This window comes from Heptranchias perlo, chromosome 29 (genome assembly GCF_035084215.1).
Source record: "Heptranchias perlo isolate sHepPer1 chromosome 29, sHepPer1.hap1, whole genome shotgun sequence".
Lineage (NCBI taxonomy): Eukaryota > Metazoa > Chordata > Chondrichthyes > Hexanchiformes > Hexanchidae > Heptranchias > Heptranchias perlo.
The window spans coordinates 12,970,180-12,989,551 of record NC_090353.1 but is presented as its reverse complement, the minus strand read 5'-3'; the positions used below and the strand labels follow the sequence as shown (position 1 = coordinate 12,989,551).

Below are 19,372 nucleotides of genomic sequence, written 5' to 3'. Positions count from 1 at the left end.
AATACTTTTGAAGTGTAGTCACTGTTGAAATGTAGGCAAAACCTAGATGAAGGGTCAAAGAGCATTGTGCAGAAGTTGAAAAGGGCAGGAGAGAAGATGAGGCAAATTGAGAAGTAGTGGTCAGGTGGTTTCAAACTTAAGAGTTCAAAAGGAAAGGAAGAGTGAGGGAGATGAGGAGTTCCAAAGTTTTGAGATCCTGGGAAAGAATAATTCAGAGGATAGCTGGTTCCTCTCCTGGCATCTTTCAATGGAAACAGGCACCAATGGATCCATTAAAGTGTACACCCTATAGTAAGAAAACCAGGTGAAGATCCTTATCAAAAAGGTAGCACATATTTCAGGCTTCACAACCGAAAATGAACAGACTACATAACACGGAGCATCTCTGTAACTTCTGTCATGAATAAATTCAAAAACTTCTTCAATTTCATCTGTGAGGTCACAAGGAAAATGGCTTTGAAAATATTTTGTGAAAGGTACTGAATTTTAAACAGCTAACAATTACATCGCCTTGTCCTGTCCCTTGCAGAGTTTGGCACCTCAGTGCTGCCTTCTGTGGAGCTGCAGATGAAGGGAGGTCTCAGGGCTCAGAAAGTGCACGGATGCTGCCCGACTCTTAGAATGCACATGAAGATGCCATGACAGTCCTTACAACCAATTCATTATAATACTGAAAGGGTTTGTAATCTCTAACAAAGAGCCTCAATTAGAGACCTTAACAGAGCATTCAGAAAGAAGTCAATATAAGCGCCAAGTGCCAATATGTTCTGCAAAACCTTCTCTCAGCGCAGTTCCCTGCCCTATATAATGACAGTCAGAAAATGCAGCCTCTGCATATCATAGAATGATACAGGCCATTCGGCCCATCTTGCCTGTGCCGGCTCTTTGAAAGAGCTATTCAAATAGTCCCACTCCCCTGCCCTTTTCCCATAGCACTTTGAAGGTTATTATTGAATTTGCTTCCACCACCCTTTCAGGCAGTACATTCCAGATCATTACAACTCACTGTGTAAAACAATTTCTCCTTCTCCCCCTCTGGTTCGTTTGCCATTTACCTTAAAACCGTAAAATATATATTGGACCCACCTGCTATAACTCTCTGTGCTTCATAAGGCTCCATGTAGCCATTGTTCTCAACTTCTTCTTTGTTATTTGTCTCTCCTCTGGATTCGTGTCTGATATCAAATGGGTCAGAATAATCGTCGTCAGCCAGATTCTGGATAAAGGAAGCAGATTGGTGAGTTATTTAACGTACTACACGTGGAAGCTACTCATCAATTTTCCCCTCTCTCTGCTTGTGGCCTGGGTCCAACCTGACTCATGATTCCTCAAGTAAGTGGCCATTCTTCATGGGTGAGTCTTGACGCTGAGCGTCGGCAGACTATTTGAGCATGGTGGGGCACCAATGCTCAGCCCGATCACTCAACATCCACACAGGAATCAGGAGTGAAACTTGGTCTGACAGCCAGGGAGCAGGGAGGCCAATTATAGCGACCTTTCTGCCATCCCAGCTAACGTCAACTAACACTGATCAGCAGAGATTGAACCTGGGGCCTTCCTAATAAGTACAGCTCAGTATTACTTTGAGAAATGCATTTAAACAGTCACCAAGGGAGCTTAAAAACTTTTCTTTAAAGGGGAAAGAAAGTTTCTGGGTTGGGGGAGAGATTTTTGTTCTCATTACAGAAAAAAAAATAGACTCACCATAATTTTTTTTGACGTTTCCCTATGAGCCCTTTAAAATGGAAACCCTCAGATGATCACCCTTTCTGCTAGGTCTCTCTGGTAACATCAATTACGGGGAACTTCCCAGTGTATCCTAGAGCAGCTCCTTACAAATGGCACGGGCCGGAACTTTAGGCCCCAGGGCCGCCCAGCACCAGTAAACCACTCGGTGGATCTTATCCCCAGCCTAGTTTCCCCGGCCCAGATGGCCCTGAAGTGGCTCTCATTTTCCTGTGGTATGGCTCCAGGATGCTCCCTCTCAGTTAGGTCAATGAAATGGCCTGGCGGTGAGGGAGATCCTGCCAGGAGCGTCACCACGTTGGCAAGAAAATGTAGTGATTGTAAAGGAAAAAAAGTCACAGAAATTCATGGTGAGACTGTAATTTATTTGTGTACAATGGGGGAGTCCTTTGAACAAACAGTGTCCCCCCAGACTTTCCTTCCCCTTTAATTTACTTATGTTCTGTTAAGTATAAGAAGAATCTGGTATGCTCGATGACCAGTTAGTGCTGGACTGAGTGTATTCAGTGTGCTGAGGATTGGGGATGAAATTCTGGGAGAACCAGTTATGCTTTGATTAGGATTATACAGTTGTTAAGCCCAGCCTGTAATTGTATAATGATGCACAGTAATTTGGCGCATTGCATTTCCATGCTTGGACTTTATAATTAGCTGTGGATTTATCAAGCGTTCTGTACCTGGAGGCTATTTGTTAAAGAAATATGTACATTTTTTTAAGAAATGTGATTTCTCTCCTCCTCCCCTATGTTTCCATAGGTCCATCACTCAGTAACCATTCCTCATGTATGTGACTTTACAGTGAGTGCCGGGAGGTTATGTAACCTTGGGTGGCATTACAGCCAAGCCCAGTCCTGTGGTTATCTGACTTCTCCACATACACTTTCCAGCAGGGGTCACTGGGTAGCGATCAGAGCAGTAACTTTGGCTGATTTTATTTTCTCTTCCAACATGGGGTCAGCTTCCACATGTATGCCGATGACACCCAACTGTACCTTTCCACCACCTCTCTCCACTCTTCCACTGCCTCTATGTTGTCGGACTGCTTGTCCAATATCCAGTTCTGGATGAGCCACAATTTCCTTCAGTTAAATACTGGGAAGACTGAAGCCATCATCTTTGGCCCCTGCCACAAACTCAGTTCCCTCACCACCGATCCCGGCCATTGTCTCAGCTTGAACCAAACTGTTCGCAATCTCCGTATCCTATTCAATCCTGACCTGAGCTTTCGGCCTATATCCTCTCCATCACAAAGACCACTTACTTCCACCACAGTAACATCACCTGCCTCCGCCCCGCTTCAGCCCATCTGTTGTTGAAACTCTCATCCATGCCTATGTCACCTCCAGACTCGACTAGTCCAATGCTCTCCTGCCTGGTTTCCCACCTTCTATAAATTTCAGCTCATCCAAATCCCTGCTGCCTGTATCCTATCCTGCATCAAATCCTGCATACCCATCACCCCGATCTTGCTGACATACAATAGCCCCCAGTTCTCCAATGCCTCAAATTGAAAACTCCCATCCTCACGTTTAAATCGCTTCATGGTCTTTCCCCTCTCTGTCTCTGTAACCCCCTCCAGCCTACAACCCCATCTCCCCCCAAATCTCCATTCCTCTAACTCTTGGCTTTTGTGCATCTCCCCCATCCTTCACCCCACTAGTGGTAGCTGTGCCTTCAGCCACCAAGGCTCCACACTCTGGAATCCCCTCCCCAAAACCCCTCTGCCTCTCCACCTTTAAGACCGTCTGAAAACCCACTTCTTTGACCAAGCTTTTGGTCACCCCTCCTAATATCTCCTTCTTTGCCTCAGCATTCATTTTGTCTGATTACACTTCTGTGAAGTGCCTTGCGATGTTTTTCCCATGCTGACGGCGTTATATCAATACAAAATGTTGTTGTTGTGGGATGTTATACAAGTGAATAAAATCTCCATTAGGCTCTTATTAAGCGTTTGATAAAACTCCTATTAAAAGATTGATATCTAATGTAATTTGAAACTCATCACACAACAAACAAATTTATTCTTTATATAGCACGGTCATATTGTGAGCTATCAAAACAGTGCGAATAACTTCTGAGGATCATTTTATGAGTCTGCCCTGCTGTTTTCTACCTTCCCCTCCTGAAGGTGCTGACTCATGCTAGGGTATGGTTGCATAGGTAACGTGTGCCCTCCGATACCTCACCCCAGCAGCCAATCTTCACACGAGCCTTGACGCTAAGGGGCCAATTTTAACCTAACTCACTGGGCAGGAAACCCACAGGATAGGGTGCAATGGTGGTTTTACACCCTGCCTGATTTTACTCTCCATTCAAGTCAGTGGAGAATAATATTGGGCGGGGTATAAAACCAGTGTTCCACCAGATCTGTGGGTTGCCCGCCTGGCGAGTTTGGTTAAAATTACCCCTAGGTGTTGACAGGATATTGAACAACGAGGGAGGGGCAGCACAATCGAGCCAAACACAGGAGTCGCTGGAAAGCAATCAGGAGTTGGGAACCACAACTGATTGTTCTGTGTCCTACACTACAACAGTGACTACACTTCAAAATTACTTCATTGGCCGTGATGCACTTTGGGACATCCTGAGGTCATGGAAGGCACTATATAAATGCAAATTCTTTCTTTCAGCCCAGGTGCAAAGAGGCCAATTGTACCAACTCCTTGGCCCCCTCAAGCGAGTTGTGCTAACTCTGTAAAGAATCTTACAACACCAGGTTATAGTCCAACAAATTGTTGGACTATAACCTGGTGTTGTAAGATTCTTTACATTTGTCAACCCCAGTCCATCACCGGCATCTCCACATCAGTGCTAACTCTGCACAGACCGGTGATTGAACTTGGGATCTTCCTGCTCAGTGTTACACTGGACAGTGTATTTACAAACGGAGCTATGAGGGGTTACTTCTTTCTAAGTTATCAATCAGTAACCCCAGCTGGGTTAAATTGGCCGAGAGACAGGAATATGATAATCAGTGCATTGACTAGTTGAACGATCACATCCCTGACACTAATTTCTAAACACTCGTTTTGTTAAGAAGTCTTCATAAACTGCTTTTGGATTGGCCTTGGAAGGATGCTTGTACCACCAGTACCCGATGCATGGGTCTCTGGCACCTGGTGACAACCTCAATGCAAACCTGTTGGATTTGATAAGACTGGCGGCTGGGGAGGCCTGGTGGCAACCAGGCCAATGTAACAGCAGATGCAAACTTTAACTCGTACTGTACATTTTTACAATAGCTGATGGGGAAACATGGTGACTCAGGCATCTCATGGTTGGTAAATCTTTCTCAATTCATGAACAGAGAGCATGTTCCCATTCTTGCACAACAAGAACAGTCCAGCCCTCAAATCGAACAGAAAGTGATGGGTTATCTATTTGCAATGTCAGCCTGTCAGATATCCTCACATTCAATGAATACGAGCATATTGCAACAAATGTTTATTTCAGCAGAGCCCCACAGCAACACGCCTCCCCCTCACCTTCTGTCCATTGTTAATCGGTGTCTTTATATCAGAGAGCTCCCACCATCCTTCTGCTTCAGGCATGAAAGGCACACACATTACCCTGAGTGACACGCTGCAGCATCCACTCTACGTTGTTACAAAATCTCTTTGGCATTTCAAGTTAATGAAGCTTATTAAATTATTAAAATAGATTGGCCTTTTCCCTCCCCTCCATCCCTTCTAATTTCCCCCTTTCCTTTCCTGAAGATGCTGACTCGTGCTGGGGGTACAGATCCACAAGGCTGCCTGACACCCGATACACTTACGAACCCAGCAGACTATTTAACCGGTATTGCCTGAGAGGCTGAGCCTACCCTGTCTGAACCCTGCGTCCAACGCCCGTGCACTTCACGGCAGAGGTGATTGAATAGTGACCAGGAGCAGGAATCCTGCCTTACTTTTTTCTTCCCTGGTGTCAGCCATGGCTCAGTGGTACCACTCTCGCCTCTGAATCAGAGGATTGTGGGTACAAGTCCCACTCCAGACACTTGAGCACATAATCTAGCCTGACACTACAGTGCTGCACTGTTGGAGGTGCCGTCTTTAAACCGAGATATTAAACCAAGGCCCCATCTGCCCTCTCAGGTGGACGTAAAAGATTCCATGGCACTATTTCGAAGAAAAGCAGGGGAGTTCTTCCCAGTGTCCAAGATAATATTTATCCCTTAACCAACATCATTAAATAGAGATTATCTGTTCATTATTACATTGCTGTTTGTGGGACCTTGCTGTGCGCAAATTAGCAGCTGCGTTTCCTGCATTACAACAGTTACTACACTTCAAAAAGTACTTTGTGGCTGTAATGTGCCTTGGGACGTCCTGAGGTCGTGAAAGGCGATATATAAATACGAGTCTTTCTTTTCTTTCTCCCTGACCCAAGGGCATGGGGATTGAATTTAAGAGAACACCAACTACCACCCGCAGCTGACTCAGTACAGACCCGGGCCCTTCCTGGTCAGTATAGCTCACCGCAAACTGGCCTTCAGGCAGAGAGTGGGTGGTACTGCCACCTGAATCTGGTATTACCAAGAGACGAGTTCACAGCCACTTCTCGTAAGCTGCCCGAGCCTGACGGGGCAGCAGTGGTATAATTGGTTTCAGTGGTCGGGGGCTAGGGAGTGGGAACGAAAGAATGAGTTTAAATTCCCACTTCCGGTCAGTGGTATGTATGTCCACGTGTTTGGCCGTTAGGTGAGGAGAGGATCGGGCTAACACCACCGACAGTGTGGCTTATAAAGACCAATTACTGAATAGTATACAAGTACCTCAGATTCACATCCCTTCTTTAGAAGAGATGTTAAACAGAAGTCCTGTCCGCCCATTCCAGTGGTTCAGGGGGATATTAAAGATCCCATGGCACCAAGAAGAGTAGCGAGTTATTGTGGTGTCCTGGCCAAAATTCTTCCCCCAACCAACACCACCAAAAACACAGAGTCAATGGTCTTTCACCTCATTTGCTGTTTGTGGGATCTTGCTTTTCACAAAATGGCTGCCACTTTTGCCTACGTAAGTATTCTTTCACCACTGTGATAGGGCGCTATGTAAATGCAAGTCTTTCTTTCAGATTGTCCATGAAAGAATTAAGCTGGAACACAAAGGGCAGGGGGCAGGAAATCACAACATGCTGACACAGAGAGAGAGCAGCTAGAGAAGACTCTAGAAACAAATCAAAACATGAGGACAAAAGCACACCAGGACATTGTAAGACTGCTGCTGACTGAAATCTATTAGTGGTCATTTTTAATTAACAAAGGAAATTAATTGTTTTCAGAGGTCAAAAAACATTTGAAATGATGTAGAATAATTGATGTAAGGAGTCGCACACCAGGTTATTGTCCAACAGCTTTATTTGAAATCACAAGCTTTCGGAGCTTTGCTCCTTTGTCAGGTGAAGTGAAGAGATGCATATAGGCACACGAGAATGCAAAATCTTCGAGCAGAAATTGATAGCCAAGTTCCGCACCCATGAGGACGGCCTCAACCGGGATCTTGGGTTCATGTCACTCTACATGTCACCCCACCTGACGTAGTCATCCAGACTCAAGTCGTAGTTGGCTTATTCTCCATACACCAATGCGGCCGGACCTGCTGCGATTTCCAGCAAAAAAGTTATCTGTTTTCAATACAAACCCCAGCATCTGCTACATTTGACCCCTTGTAACCCCACCTCAGTATTCTTGGATGTAATGTCTCCCTGACTGACCTGTTTGAACACCATTCACTCCTTTGATTGCTGTGATTATCTCTCTGCCGAGGCGTGATAAAGGGCAGTTAGAAAGATTATCTGTAATCACCAGGCATTGTTCTCTGACTATATATGCTGTGCCTATATGCATCTCTTCACTTCACCTGACGAAGGAGCAAAGCTCCAAAAGCTTGTGATTTCAAATAAAGCTGTTGGACTATAACCTGGTGTTGTGCGACTCCTTACATTTGTCCACCCCAGTCCATCACCGGCATCTCCACATCATAGAATAATTAAGCCAGCACTGAATTTTAATGAACCTGTAGAGCATGGACAGCAAACAATGATATAGAAAGCTACCAGCTTCGTTGGATTTCTTTGCACACCCTTCGCATCAATTTTCTCCTCATCCCTCTTGTAGTTGCTGACTCTTACTGGTGTATGGGTTCCACAATTCCCTGCCCAAGTGACTATTCTTATTGGGTGAGCCCAGATTATCCGATCGGCATCATGGGTCACTGCGGATGTTCAAATAACAAGAGTAGAAAATCTACGCCTGGTTATTCAATGGTGGGGGGCATCACAGCCATCCCACATCCTGTCCTCACTCAATATCCGCATGTGCTAACCTTCCAGCAGAATCACTCAGTAGCAATCAGGACAGCGATCGCTGGCTGATATTTCCTCCAACTTGGCACAGGAGGTCAGAGGCCTGATTGTAGTCTCTCTACTACTGCCCTGGCTGAAACCAACTAACACAACACAGATCTGGATCAAATTTGCACCTTCTAGTTCGAATGGCTCAGTATCACCCATTACATCGGCCCCCTGAGCTATCAGAACAACAGTATTTTTATCCCTTGAATCTCATTGTCCATTTAAGGTCCAATGACACTGCAGAGGTAGAGCCTTCAGACAGTTAAATGCAAAATCACTGACTCTCCATTCAAGTGGAGATGCAACCGAAGTCTGCACTGCAGTAACAGTACGGTATTACTGGTTAAATAAATCACAAGCTGCTAAGTACTAAGCCGCAAAGATTGGAAGGTCCCCACTCTCTTCTCAGCTGGGGCAGTAGTAGGAGTGTTACAATTGGCCTCAGTGCATGAGTGAGGAGGTAGAAAAATCAGGCAAGTTTCCAGCTCCTGGTCAATGAACCCCTGGCTTAAAAGTGCATGCACAGCAAGATGTCAGGTGAGAACAGGATCAAGCTCATCCGTGATGATCCCCACAGTCAAATATTCTGTTGATACTCACTGTCTAGGCTCACAGAGGAAGAATGGGCACTGGAGGGAGGTATCAAAGGGTTGTTAGCACCCAGGGAATGGTACCATAGTCTTCAGGAAGGGAGGTGAAAAGAGATTTCAATTTGGACTGTTTCCACCTCTCAATATTTAACTTGTTAATAGACTCTTTTCACAGAACAATGCAGAATCATCAGTCCCTCGCTTTACAGCCCCTGGGGCACATTAACTTGTGCTGCTAAATCACATAAGACACTCACATGGAAAATGATCCTCGGGAGATAAGGCACAGAGGGAGAGGTCTAAATTTGGTTCAATACCACTATCATCTCAGGGAATGAACCCACAGTGAACATTCAAGCAGAGGAGAGGTCCCAGAGGTGATGTAGCTAACTTTTGGACACAAGCTACATGAGTGAGTATATATAGATCCAACCAAGCATACCTACTCCATTTCCATGCAGCGAATGGACTCAAACACAGGAGAGGAAATTGGCATATCTCTTGCTAACTTTCTCCCTTTCTTCCTGGAGATACTGGCTCAGGCTGGAGTTGGTTTGGCAGCAAAGTGAATTGCTATGGTGAAGCAGCTAATAGCTGGTTTTGATATTGATTCCTCAAACAGTACTGAGGGAGTGCTGCACTTTTGGAGGTGCCATCTTTCAGATGAGACATTAGAACCTCTCAGGTGGACATAAAAGATCCCACAGCACTATTTCGAAGAAGAGCAGGGGGAGGGGTTCTCTCCGGTGTCCTGGCCAACATTTATCCTTCAATCTGTATCACTAGAACAGATTATCTGGTCATTGTCACATCGCTCTTTGTGGGACCTGGTTCACAGGCTGAGCAATTACCTGAATCTCTACATGTATATAGCACCAGTCATTGTGCAAGCTGGGTGCAATGCCCAAGGCAGCAAAGGGATCTTGTAAGTATTCTTGTAAATTGACTTTGGTGGGTCATGGGGATGTGGGCCATTGTGGATGAGCCTAATGCTATCCTCACTTGATACCCACACACACAAGCTGTGGTGGTGTGTCACTGCACAACAATCAGGAGTGGGAATCCTGGCTGTTCATTGCTTTAACTGGCCAAATTAAGATCAGGGTCTGTATTGTTTAAGAAAGAAATAGAAAGACTCGCATTTATATAGAGCTATTTAAGACCTCAGGATGTCCCATAGTGCTTTACAGCCAATGGGGCAGTTCTTTTTGAAGTGTAGTCACTATTGTAATGTGGGAAACATGGCAGCCAATGTGTGCACAGCAAGGTCCCACAAACAGCAATGTGATAATGACCAGATAATCTGTTCTAGTAATGTTGATTGAAAGATAAATGTTGGCCAGGACACCAGAGAGAACCGCCCCCCCCACCGCCCTTCTTCGAAATAGTACTGTGGGATCTTTTATGTTCACCTGAGAGGTTCTAATGTCTCATCTGAAAGATGGCACCTCCAAAAGTGCAGCACTCCCTCATTACTGCACTGGAGTGTCAGCTTAGATTATGTGCTTAAGTCTCTGGAGTGGGACTTGAACCCACAACTATCTGTCTCAAAGGTGAGAGCACGATACCAAGTGTGGTTTAACCATGGTTCTATACAAGTTTAACATAACTTCTTTGCTTTTCAATTCTATTCCTCTAGAAATGAACCCCAATGCGTTGTTTGCATTTTTTTATGGCCTTGTTAATCTACATTGCTCCTTTTAATGATTTGTGAATCTGCACCCCTAGATTTCTTTGCTCCTCTAACCCATTTAGACTCTTATTTTCCAAGGAGTATGCGGCCTCCTTATTTCTCCTACCAAAATGAACCACCTCACACTTATTTATCTTGAAATTCATTTGCCATTTACATGCCCTTTCTGTAAGATTATTAACATCTTCTTGTATTTTGTTGCAGTCTTCCTCAGTATTAACTATACCCCTCAATTTGGTGTCATCTGCAAATTTTGAAATTGTACTTAGAATCATGGAAAGGTTACAGCACGGAAGGAGGCCATTCGGCCCATCGAGTCCGTGCCGGCTCTATGCAAGAGCAATCCAGCTAATCCCACTCCCCTGCCCTTTCCTTGTAGCCTTGCAAATTTTTTCCTTTCAAGTACTTACCAGTTTCCTTTTGAAGGCCATGATTGAATCTGCCTCCACCACCCCCTCGGGCAGTGCATTCCAGATCCTAACCACTTGCTGTGTTTAAAAAAAAAGTTTTTCCTCATGTCACCTTTGGTTCTTTTGTCAATCACCTTAAATCTATGTCCTCTGGTCCTTGCCCCTTCTGCCAATGGGAACAGTTTCTCTCTATCTACTCTGTCCAGACTCGTCATGATTTTGAATACCTCTATCAAATCTCCTCACAACCGTCTCTGTTCCAAGGAGAACAATCCCAGCTTCTCCAGTCTATCCACGTAACTGAAATTCCTCATCCCTGGAATCATTCTAGTAAATCTCTTCGGCAACCTCTCTAATGCCTTCACACCTTTCCTAAAGTGCGGTGCCCAGACCTAGACACAATACTCCAGTTGTGACTGAACCAGTGTTTTATAAAGGTTCATCATGACTTCCATACTTTTGTACTCTATGCCTCTACTTATAAAGCCCAGGATCCTGTATGCTCTTTTAACTGCTTTCTCAACCTCCCCTGCCACCTTCAACGATTTGTGCACATATACCCCCAGATCTCTCTGTTCCTGTACCCCTTTTAGAGTTGTGCCCTCTAGTTTATATTGCCTCTCCTCGTTCTTCCTACCGAAGCATATCACTTCACATTTTTCCGCGTTAAATTTCATCTGCCATGTGTCCGTACCTGCCACCAGCCTGTCTATATCCTCTTGAAGTCTATCACTATCCTCCTCATTGTTTACTACCCTTCCAAGTTTTGTGTCATCTGCAAATTTTGAAATTGTGCCCTGTACACCCAAGTCCAAGTCATTAATATATATCAAGAAAAGCAGTGGTCCCAGCACCGACCCCTGGGGAACACCACTGTACACCTCTCTCCAGTCCGAAAAACAACCGTTCACCACTACTCTGTTTCCTGTCCCTTAGCCAATTCTGTATCTATGTTGCTACTGCCCCCTTTATTCCATGGGCCGCATGTACTTCCGATTCCCGAGTCCAAATCGTTTATGTAAATGGTGAACAACAGTGGTCCCAGCATCGATCCCTGTGGAACACCACTTCCCACCTTCTGCCAGTACGAGTAAATCCCTGAGTAAAGTCAAGCACAATGATTTTGATTTCAATGTGTTGGGGAATAGGAAGCCAGTGGAGGTTGGTTAAGGAATGGTGGGGGCTCGGAACTGTTGATGGGTGAGTGGGACTTAATACAGGACAGGATTCAGGTTGCAGAGTTATGGATGAGTTGAAGTTTGCACCAGGTGGTGCTCAGGAGACTAATGAGGACGGTACTGGAGAAGTTGAGTCAAGAGGTAACAAAAGCATGGATAAGAGCTTCAAAACCAATAGGGGTACAGTAAGGACAGAGGTGTCTATGTTGAAGGGGTGGAAATAAATTGAATTGGTAACTCATGGAGTTTGAATCTCAGCTCTGGGTTGAACAGGATACCCAACATGCCATGGATGGGTGTAGTAAATGACACTATACGTGGTTCTCTTGAGGGCAATGGAACAGGCAAATAGGAGGTGATCTCAGGAGTTCCAACAGCATCGCTGACCCAGATGGATCCAACCTCTGATTAGGCACCCTGTCTTCTGGGCTGCTAAATACATGTAGATGGCTCAATGTGTCTGCGTCCTTGCAGCAGAGGAAGATTGTATTATGATACAACCAGCTTTGTCAGTGAACTCCAGCCCAGCTCAAGATTAGGTGCATCATGATATGCAGCGCAAAATTGGAACATGGTATTATGTTCTGTCTCACGAATGTGCCCCCAACAGGTCTACAGAGAGGATGATCATAATATAACCCAGGGCAGAAGCAACGCATAGCAGTCACTTGAGCTTTGTTCCTCACTCAACAAGGCAAAAGGACCCCCAAGACATTCTGTGCCCAATGCAGGAGGTGCTGCACCTGGACCTTGAGGCACAGAGATGGAGAAACTCGGCACAGTTACCAAAATCTCAAACGCAACTCAATATAAGATAAAATAAAATTTGCTCCCCTCCCCCAATAATTTTTTTAATCAATTGCTGTGAGGCCAAACCCCATTTTAATAGACACTGTTTGCAAGTACGATTATTTTTTGGTCAAAGGCATCTTATTAAGATACAAAGATGCTGAATTGAACTAATCTCTTCACATTTAGCCTAGGCATAAATGGTCGCAATTAGCATGACAAAGTGCCTCACACATACATTAGCATTTGAATAGACTCCATTGAGTTAATGCATTAATCTCACCTCGCCTGTTCTCAACCTTTCTATCTCATTTAAAGCACGGAGACCATTTTCTTTCAATTAATTGATTTTCCTTTTCGTTTTGTGCTTTTGTTTCTGATCTTGTTGGGATTTTTAAACCACCTAAAGACTTTTTGTGGACCAGGGAATGTTGTAAAGACAAAGTCCAGCCTCCATTTCTCCTATAATTTGTGAATAACTGTCAGTTTGGCTCAGTTGACAGCAGTTTTACCTCTCGAGTTCAATGGTTGTGGGTTCAAACCCCACTCTAGGATTTGAGTGCCTAATCTAAACTGTCACTCCAGTGCAGTACTGAAGGAGTGCTGCGTTGCTGAAGATATTCTTTCAGATGAAACATTAAACCAAGGCTTGGGTAGATGTAAAAGCCCCTGTGGAATAATTCAAAGAGCAGGGAGTTCTCTGGATTTTCTTGCCCAACATTCCTCCCTTAAATCAACAGACCGAAAATGGATAACCAGTTATTCTTTCATTTGCTGTTTGTGGGACCTTGCTGCATGCTAATTGACTGTCGCATATGCCCGCACAACAATACTCACTTCACTTCAAAAGTAATTAATTCGCTGTGAAGCTCTTTGGGACTTTGAGGATATCAAAGTTCTTGCTTTGATTTACATAGCACCTTATCACTCCAACATGACCCAAAGTGCTTCACATAATGCATCATTTTTTTGAAGCGCAGTGACTGTTATTATGTTGGACAACATGGCAGCCATTCTGCATTGGCAACATCCCACTACAATAAGATGAATTACCAGTTAACCTATTTTTAGATGGTATTTATTAAGGGAGAAATATTGGTCGGGAGAGCTTCCTCTTCTCCCCCCCAAAAAATGGGTCATCCATTTCATTGCTGTTTGTGGGATCTTACCATACATAAAATGGCTGCCGTTGGCTACATAACAACAATCACTGCACTTTAAAGTGTGTGAATCACCTTGGCAAGTTTCAGTGGGATGTGAAAAGGTGCTATATAAATGATTGTGATGTGGAGATACCGGTGATCGACTGGGGTGGACAAATGTAAGGAGTCTTACAACACCAGGTTATAGTCCAACAGCTTTATTTGAAAATCACAAGCTTTCAGAGGCTTCCGAAAGCTTGTGATTTCAAATAAAGCTGTTGGACTATAACCTGGTGTTGTAAGACTCCTTACATATAAATGATTCCATGGGATTCTCTAATGTCCACCTGAACCAAAGGAACAGGCCTTGGTTCATCATCTTGTCAGAAGTAATTTGCTTGAAATGGTCACAAATATTCATGATGGTCCGTTTATAAACTGCACCATTATCTAACTCATGGGGGCACAGTGGATATCCATAAAAGTTTTTAATGTGCACTAAGATTTATGAAAGGACAGCACCCTATTTTAATCAGTTTTACATCTAGGACTGTCACCTATCTGGGTTTGGACCAGAAAGCGCAGCTTTTAAGTGCTTGCCAAAAATTTGGAAAATCTAAACCAGACATCCAGAGTTTGTTTTTTTTTCCCTCCAGTTTTCTCCACTTCTCCCCCAAAGATGTTGGCTCATGGTGGGATATGGTACCACTCCTATCATGTCTTCCCTTAAAGGCGCTGGGTCATGGTGCGATATAGTACCACCTCTAGACCTCCTCCCCTGAAGGTGCTCACTCACTGTGGGATATGGTCCCACTCCTATCTCGCTCCTCCCCTGAAGGTGCTCACTCAGTGTGGGATGTTGGCCCACTCCTATCCCACTCCTCCCTGAAAGTGCTGGCTCATGGTGGGATATAGTCCCACCATTGATTTCACTCCTTTCCAGTTTTAGACATGACAAAAGTTATCTCAAACCCTCAAAATGCAGGTCGATCACAATTAAATCAGAGGGATCCTGAGATAGGCCTCAGTGCCGCTAGAGGCAATTTAAGAAGGTTATCTCAGTCCAGACAAAATTCAATTTAAAGAAATAATTGGATTTTTGAGACCTTTCAAGACCTCAGGATGTCCCAAAGCGTTTTACAGCCAGTTGAAGTACTTTTTCAAGTACAGTCATTGTTGTAAAGTAGGAAATACAGCAGTCAATTTGTGCACAGCAAGGTCCCACAAACAGCAATGTGATCATGACTAGATAATCTGTTTTGGTGATGTTGGTTGAAGCATAAATATTGGCCAGGACACCGGGGAGAACTCCCCTGCTCTTCTTCAAAATAGTGCCATTGTATCTTTTTACATCCACCTGAGAGGGCAGATGGGGCCTCGGTTTAACGTCTCATCCGAAAGACGGCACCTCCGACAGTGTAGCACTCCCTCAGTACTGCACTGGAGTGTCAGCCTAGATTTTATGCTCTAGTCTCTGGAGTGGGACATGAACCCACAACCTTCTCAGAGGCAAGAGTGCTACCACTAGGCCACAGCTGAGATTAGAAGATATAGATGAAGGAGGCCGGTTGGCCCATCTCAGTTTATCCAGAACGTCCCTCCCCGCATTATGGCTTTTGACTGTTTTAAGTAATTCCAGGGTTTTCACCTGCACTCTACTTGGAAATCCATTCCGTGTATTGCTCGCTCTTTGTGCGAAGATGCTGCTCTGAACAGATCGTCTCTCTACATCAGGCAGGATACAGAGCACCTTCAGTATCTTCTATGGTGTTCTGACTTTATCTCACACTGAATCGAAGCCACTGCCAGCCTCACTGCACATTGCAGAAACTGCTTCCTCAGTATAAACACGTCCTTAAGTTCAAGAGAATGAAGTTTTAAAGATTCACTCGTGTATGGGGACATCGGGCTGGTTTTCAGGTGGTAATTCCAAGGGTCACAAAGGGTTGCCTGAATATTGTTCAGAGATGTAACAAACCTTGGCTGAGCACCAACCAGCAATGACAGGTTTCAAAGTTCATTTACTCCGCAGAGGGAAAGACATGTTGCTACAGGCGAACGCTATCAATAGAAAAGTCAAATCCAAAGGGAAGGGATGCTCGCTGCCTGCAACACAGCTGATTAACTGCACCAAAAATAAACAGACCTATCTATGGAAAGGCCACAGTCTTTTACATAAGCTTCACAAATCTCGGTGCTTTTGTTTAGTTTTCTTTCTTCCTTTTTCAACATTGGCGGCCCTGCCTTCAGCTGTCTAGACCCTTAGCTCTGGAATTCCCTCCCTAAACCTCTCCGCCTCCCCACTTTCCGCTCCTCTTTTAAGACCCTCCTAAAACCTACGTTTTTGACTAAGCTTTTAGTCGCCCCTTTTAATATCTCCTTTTTTAGCTCGGTGTCAATTTTCGTCTATTACGCTCTGGTGAAGCGCCTTGGGACGTTTTCCTATGTTAAAGACGCTATATAAATGTAAGCTGTTGTTGATGTCACTAACTGATACTGGCAGGCTTCCTGTACCTTGCCGAAGTGAGCCCTCTTTGCGTGCAATATCAGACAGCGATGGCAGGATATTTAACCATGGGAGAGTCACGGCCTGACTCGATCCTGTCCTCGGGTGACATGCACACTCATTTTTCAGGAGGAGCCATTCAGCAGCAGTCAGGAGCGGGAACTCTGGCAGATTTTCCCTTCCCTGGCCCAGGCATGTCAAGGACACTGCAGAGCCCCAACAGCCGCGCTGGCTGAGATGGGCAAGATCAGCAATCGACCGGGGATCAAACCTAGGAACTTCCTGAGCTGTGCGGCTGCAGTTCTGGTCAGTGACTCATTGAAGGGGTATTATTGTCCCTCGAGAGGATGCAGAGATGATAAACTAAGATGAATTCCGGATTTCAGGAATTCCAGTTATAAAGAAAGGTCAAATGATTTGGGCTTATTTTCTTTGGAAAAGGGTGACCTAATAGAGGTTTTCGAGACAGTGAAGGGAAATGACAGAATTGATGCAGGCAAATTCCTCACTAAGGTGAAAGGTTCAAATACTAGAGAGGTTAAAGAGGGAAAACAAGGTATAACTATTCTCAAAGGTCTTTGAAGGGGACAACATAAGAAGCAATTGGATGTGTTTCTGGAGATAGAAGGAATAGAGGGATATGGTGAGAAGGTGGATAGGTGGGATTGAGATCTATCAAAAACAGGGACTTGTTGGTCTAAACAGCCCTTGTTCCTGATAATTTTTATGCTCACTCATATTTTCGTGGTCATTTGGCACCAAGCTGAAACATTGAGACATGACAGAGCAGCCCTTAGCTACACGATGATATGATGATGCAGCAGACAGTGAAGTCACATCTGATGAACTGTCAAGAGGAGGAGGCTGAAGCCATGTCACAATTCTGTCAGTTTGATTAGAATTGAAGATTAAATACCCGAGATGTTTTGCCAGTTTTCAGGGTGAAGCCATCCATAGTACAATTTGGATTATCTGACTTTACCCCCACCCCACCCCCAAACCCAATGCTAGTTTTTTTTTGGTGGACAAGTGCTCTAGTTATTCTTCCAGTTTCCTCCCCTCCTCCTCCTTACACACTCTTGCTGGGGTTCTGTTGCACCCCTGCTAGAATTCGTCCAACTTCACTCTCCACAAGACGGGACAGTGAGTGTCAGTGGGTTATTTGACTATGGGAGGCATCACAGCCCAGCCCACTCCCCCTCCTCACCCAGACAACTGCACTCTCCACTGGACAGTGACCACAATAATTTGCATTTATATAGCACTTTCAACAGAGAAAAAAACATCCCAAGGTTCTTCACAAATAGAAATAGATCTGGTGGGTACTCAGGATAGTTGATATGAACCAAGAATCCAGAGAAAGAGGTGAGGGAAAATGGAAAGAGAAAGAAAGAACTTAGATTTATGTAGCACCTTATCATGTCCTAAAGTGCTTCACATCTGATTAATTACTTTTAAAGTGTAGCCACTCTTATATAGGCAAAAAGTGACTTGTGTTATGAGCAGAGTGGGTGTGAGTTTCTGCTACTTCAGTCTCCACCTACCACTGAAATCTCAATCTAAAGACCCCCATAGCAGTGCTATTGGAAAGATCCCAATGATACAATAACTCTCTGTGTAGACCTGGAATAAAATGAACACACTTCCTTTTAGGTTCCTGCACACAATCAAACCAGCTTCAACCCAGTCTGATTTGGAACGATACTTTATATTCCTTTCCCCCCAGCCATTTTGCTTCCTCAGGTCAGCTTCCATCCAGCATCTCAAAACTCTGGACCTGCCTCAGCCTTCCCCTCCTCCAACAATCTACAGACTTTTAAAACCCAAGCTTGGCATCATCCAGCTGTGGGGGAGGTTTGTCCGCTGGAAACACATATCGGAAATTTGGGCGCCTACTGGCTGCGGGTTTCTAATCAAAGTGCTTGCGCAGTGCATGCTGGAATTTCCAATATGGGCTCCTGCCAGACACAACTCCTCAACGGAGGCTGGACTCATACACAATTACAGCACTGAACTGCTGTAAGCTGCCATTTGTTTGCCGAAATAATGCAAAATGATAAATTGGATTAGTACTCATACGAGGGGAAGCAGGATTGCCGACATTTTTAATAAACGGAGACTATTCTTTTTTTTAATTCGTTCACGGGATGTGGGCGTCGCTGGCAAGGCCAACATTTATTGCCCATCCCTAATTGCCCTTGAGAAGGTGGTGGTGAGCCGCCTTCTTGAACCGCTGCAGTCCGTGTGGTGACGGTTCTCCCACAGTGTTGTTAGGAAGGGAGTTCCAGGATTTTGACCCAGCGACAATGAAGGAACGGCGATATATTTCCAAGTCGGGATGGTGTGTGACTTGGAGGGGAACGTGCAGGTGGTGTTGTTCCCATGTACCTGCTGCTCTTGTCCTTCTAGGTGGTAGAGGTCGCGGGTTTGGGAGGTGCTGTCGAAGAAGCCTTGGCGAGTTGCTGCAGTGCATCCTGTGGATGGTGCACACTGCAGCCACAGTGCGCCGGTGGTGAAGGGAGTGAATGTTTAGGGTGGTGGATGGGGTGCCAATCAAGCGGGCTGCTTTATCTTGGATGGTGTCGAGCTTCTTGAGTGTTGTTGGAGCTGCACTCATCCAGGCAAGTGGAGAGTATTCCATCACGCTCCTGACTTGTGCCTTGTAGATGGTGGAAAGGGTTTGGGGAGTCAGGAGGTGAGTCACTCGCCGCAGAATACCCAGCCTCTGACCTGCTCTTGTAGCCACATTATTTATATGGCTGGTCCAGTTAAGTTTCTGGTCAATGGTGACCCCCAGGATGTTGATGGTGGGGGATTCGGCGATGGTAATGCCGTTGAATATCAAGGGGAGGTGGTTAGACTCTCTCTTGTTGGAGATGGTCATTGCCTGGCACTTATCTGGCGCAAATGTTACTTGCCACTTATGAGCCCAAGCCTGGATGTTGTCCAGGTCTTGTTGCATGCGGG

At 44.9% G+C, this 19,372-nt stretch overlaps 1 protein-coding gene across 2 annotated transcripts in view; it reads right to left on the bottom strand.

The window, feature by feature from the left end:
- Positions 1-19,372, bottom strand: part of LOC137299398 (SH2 domain-containing adapter protein F-like) — a 196,094-nt gene that overhangs the window by 123,873 nt on the left and 52,849 nt on the right. For both annotated transcript variants that reach the window (XM_067968108.1, XM_067968107.1), the window contains exon 3: positions 1,087-1,216. In XM_067968108.1, coding sequence (XP_067824209.1) covers positions 1,087-1,216 — 130 coding nt within the window. The remainder of the gene's footprint in view (positions 1-1,086; positions 1,217-19,372) is intronic.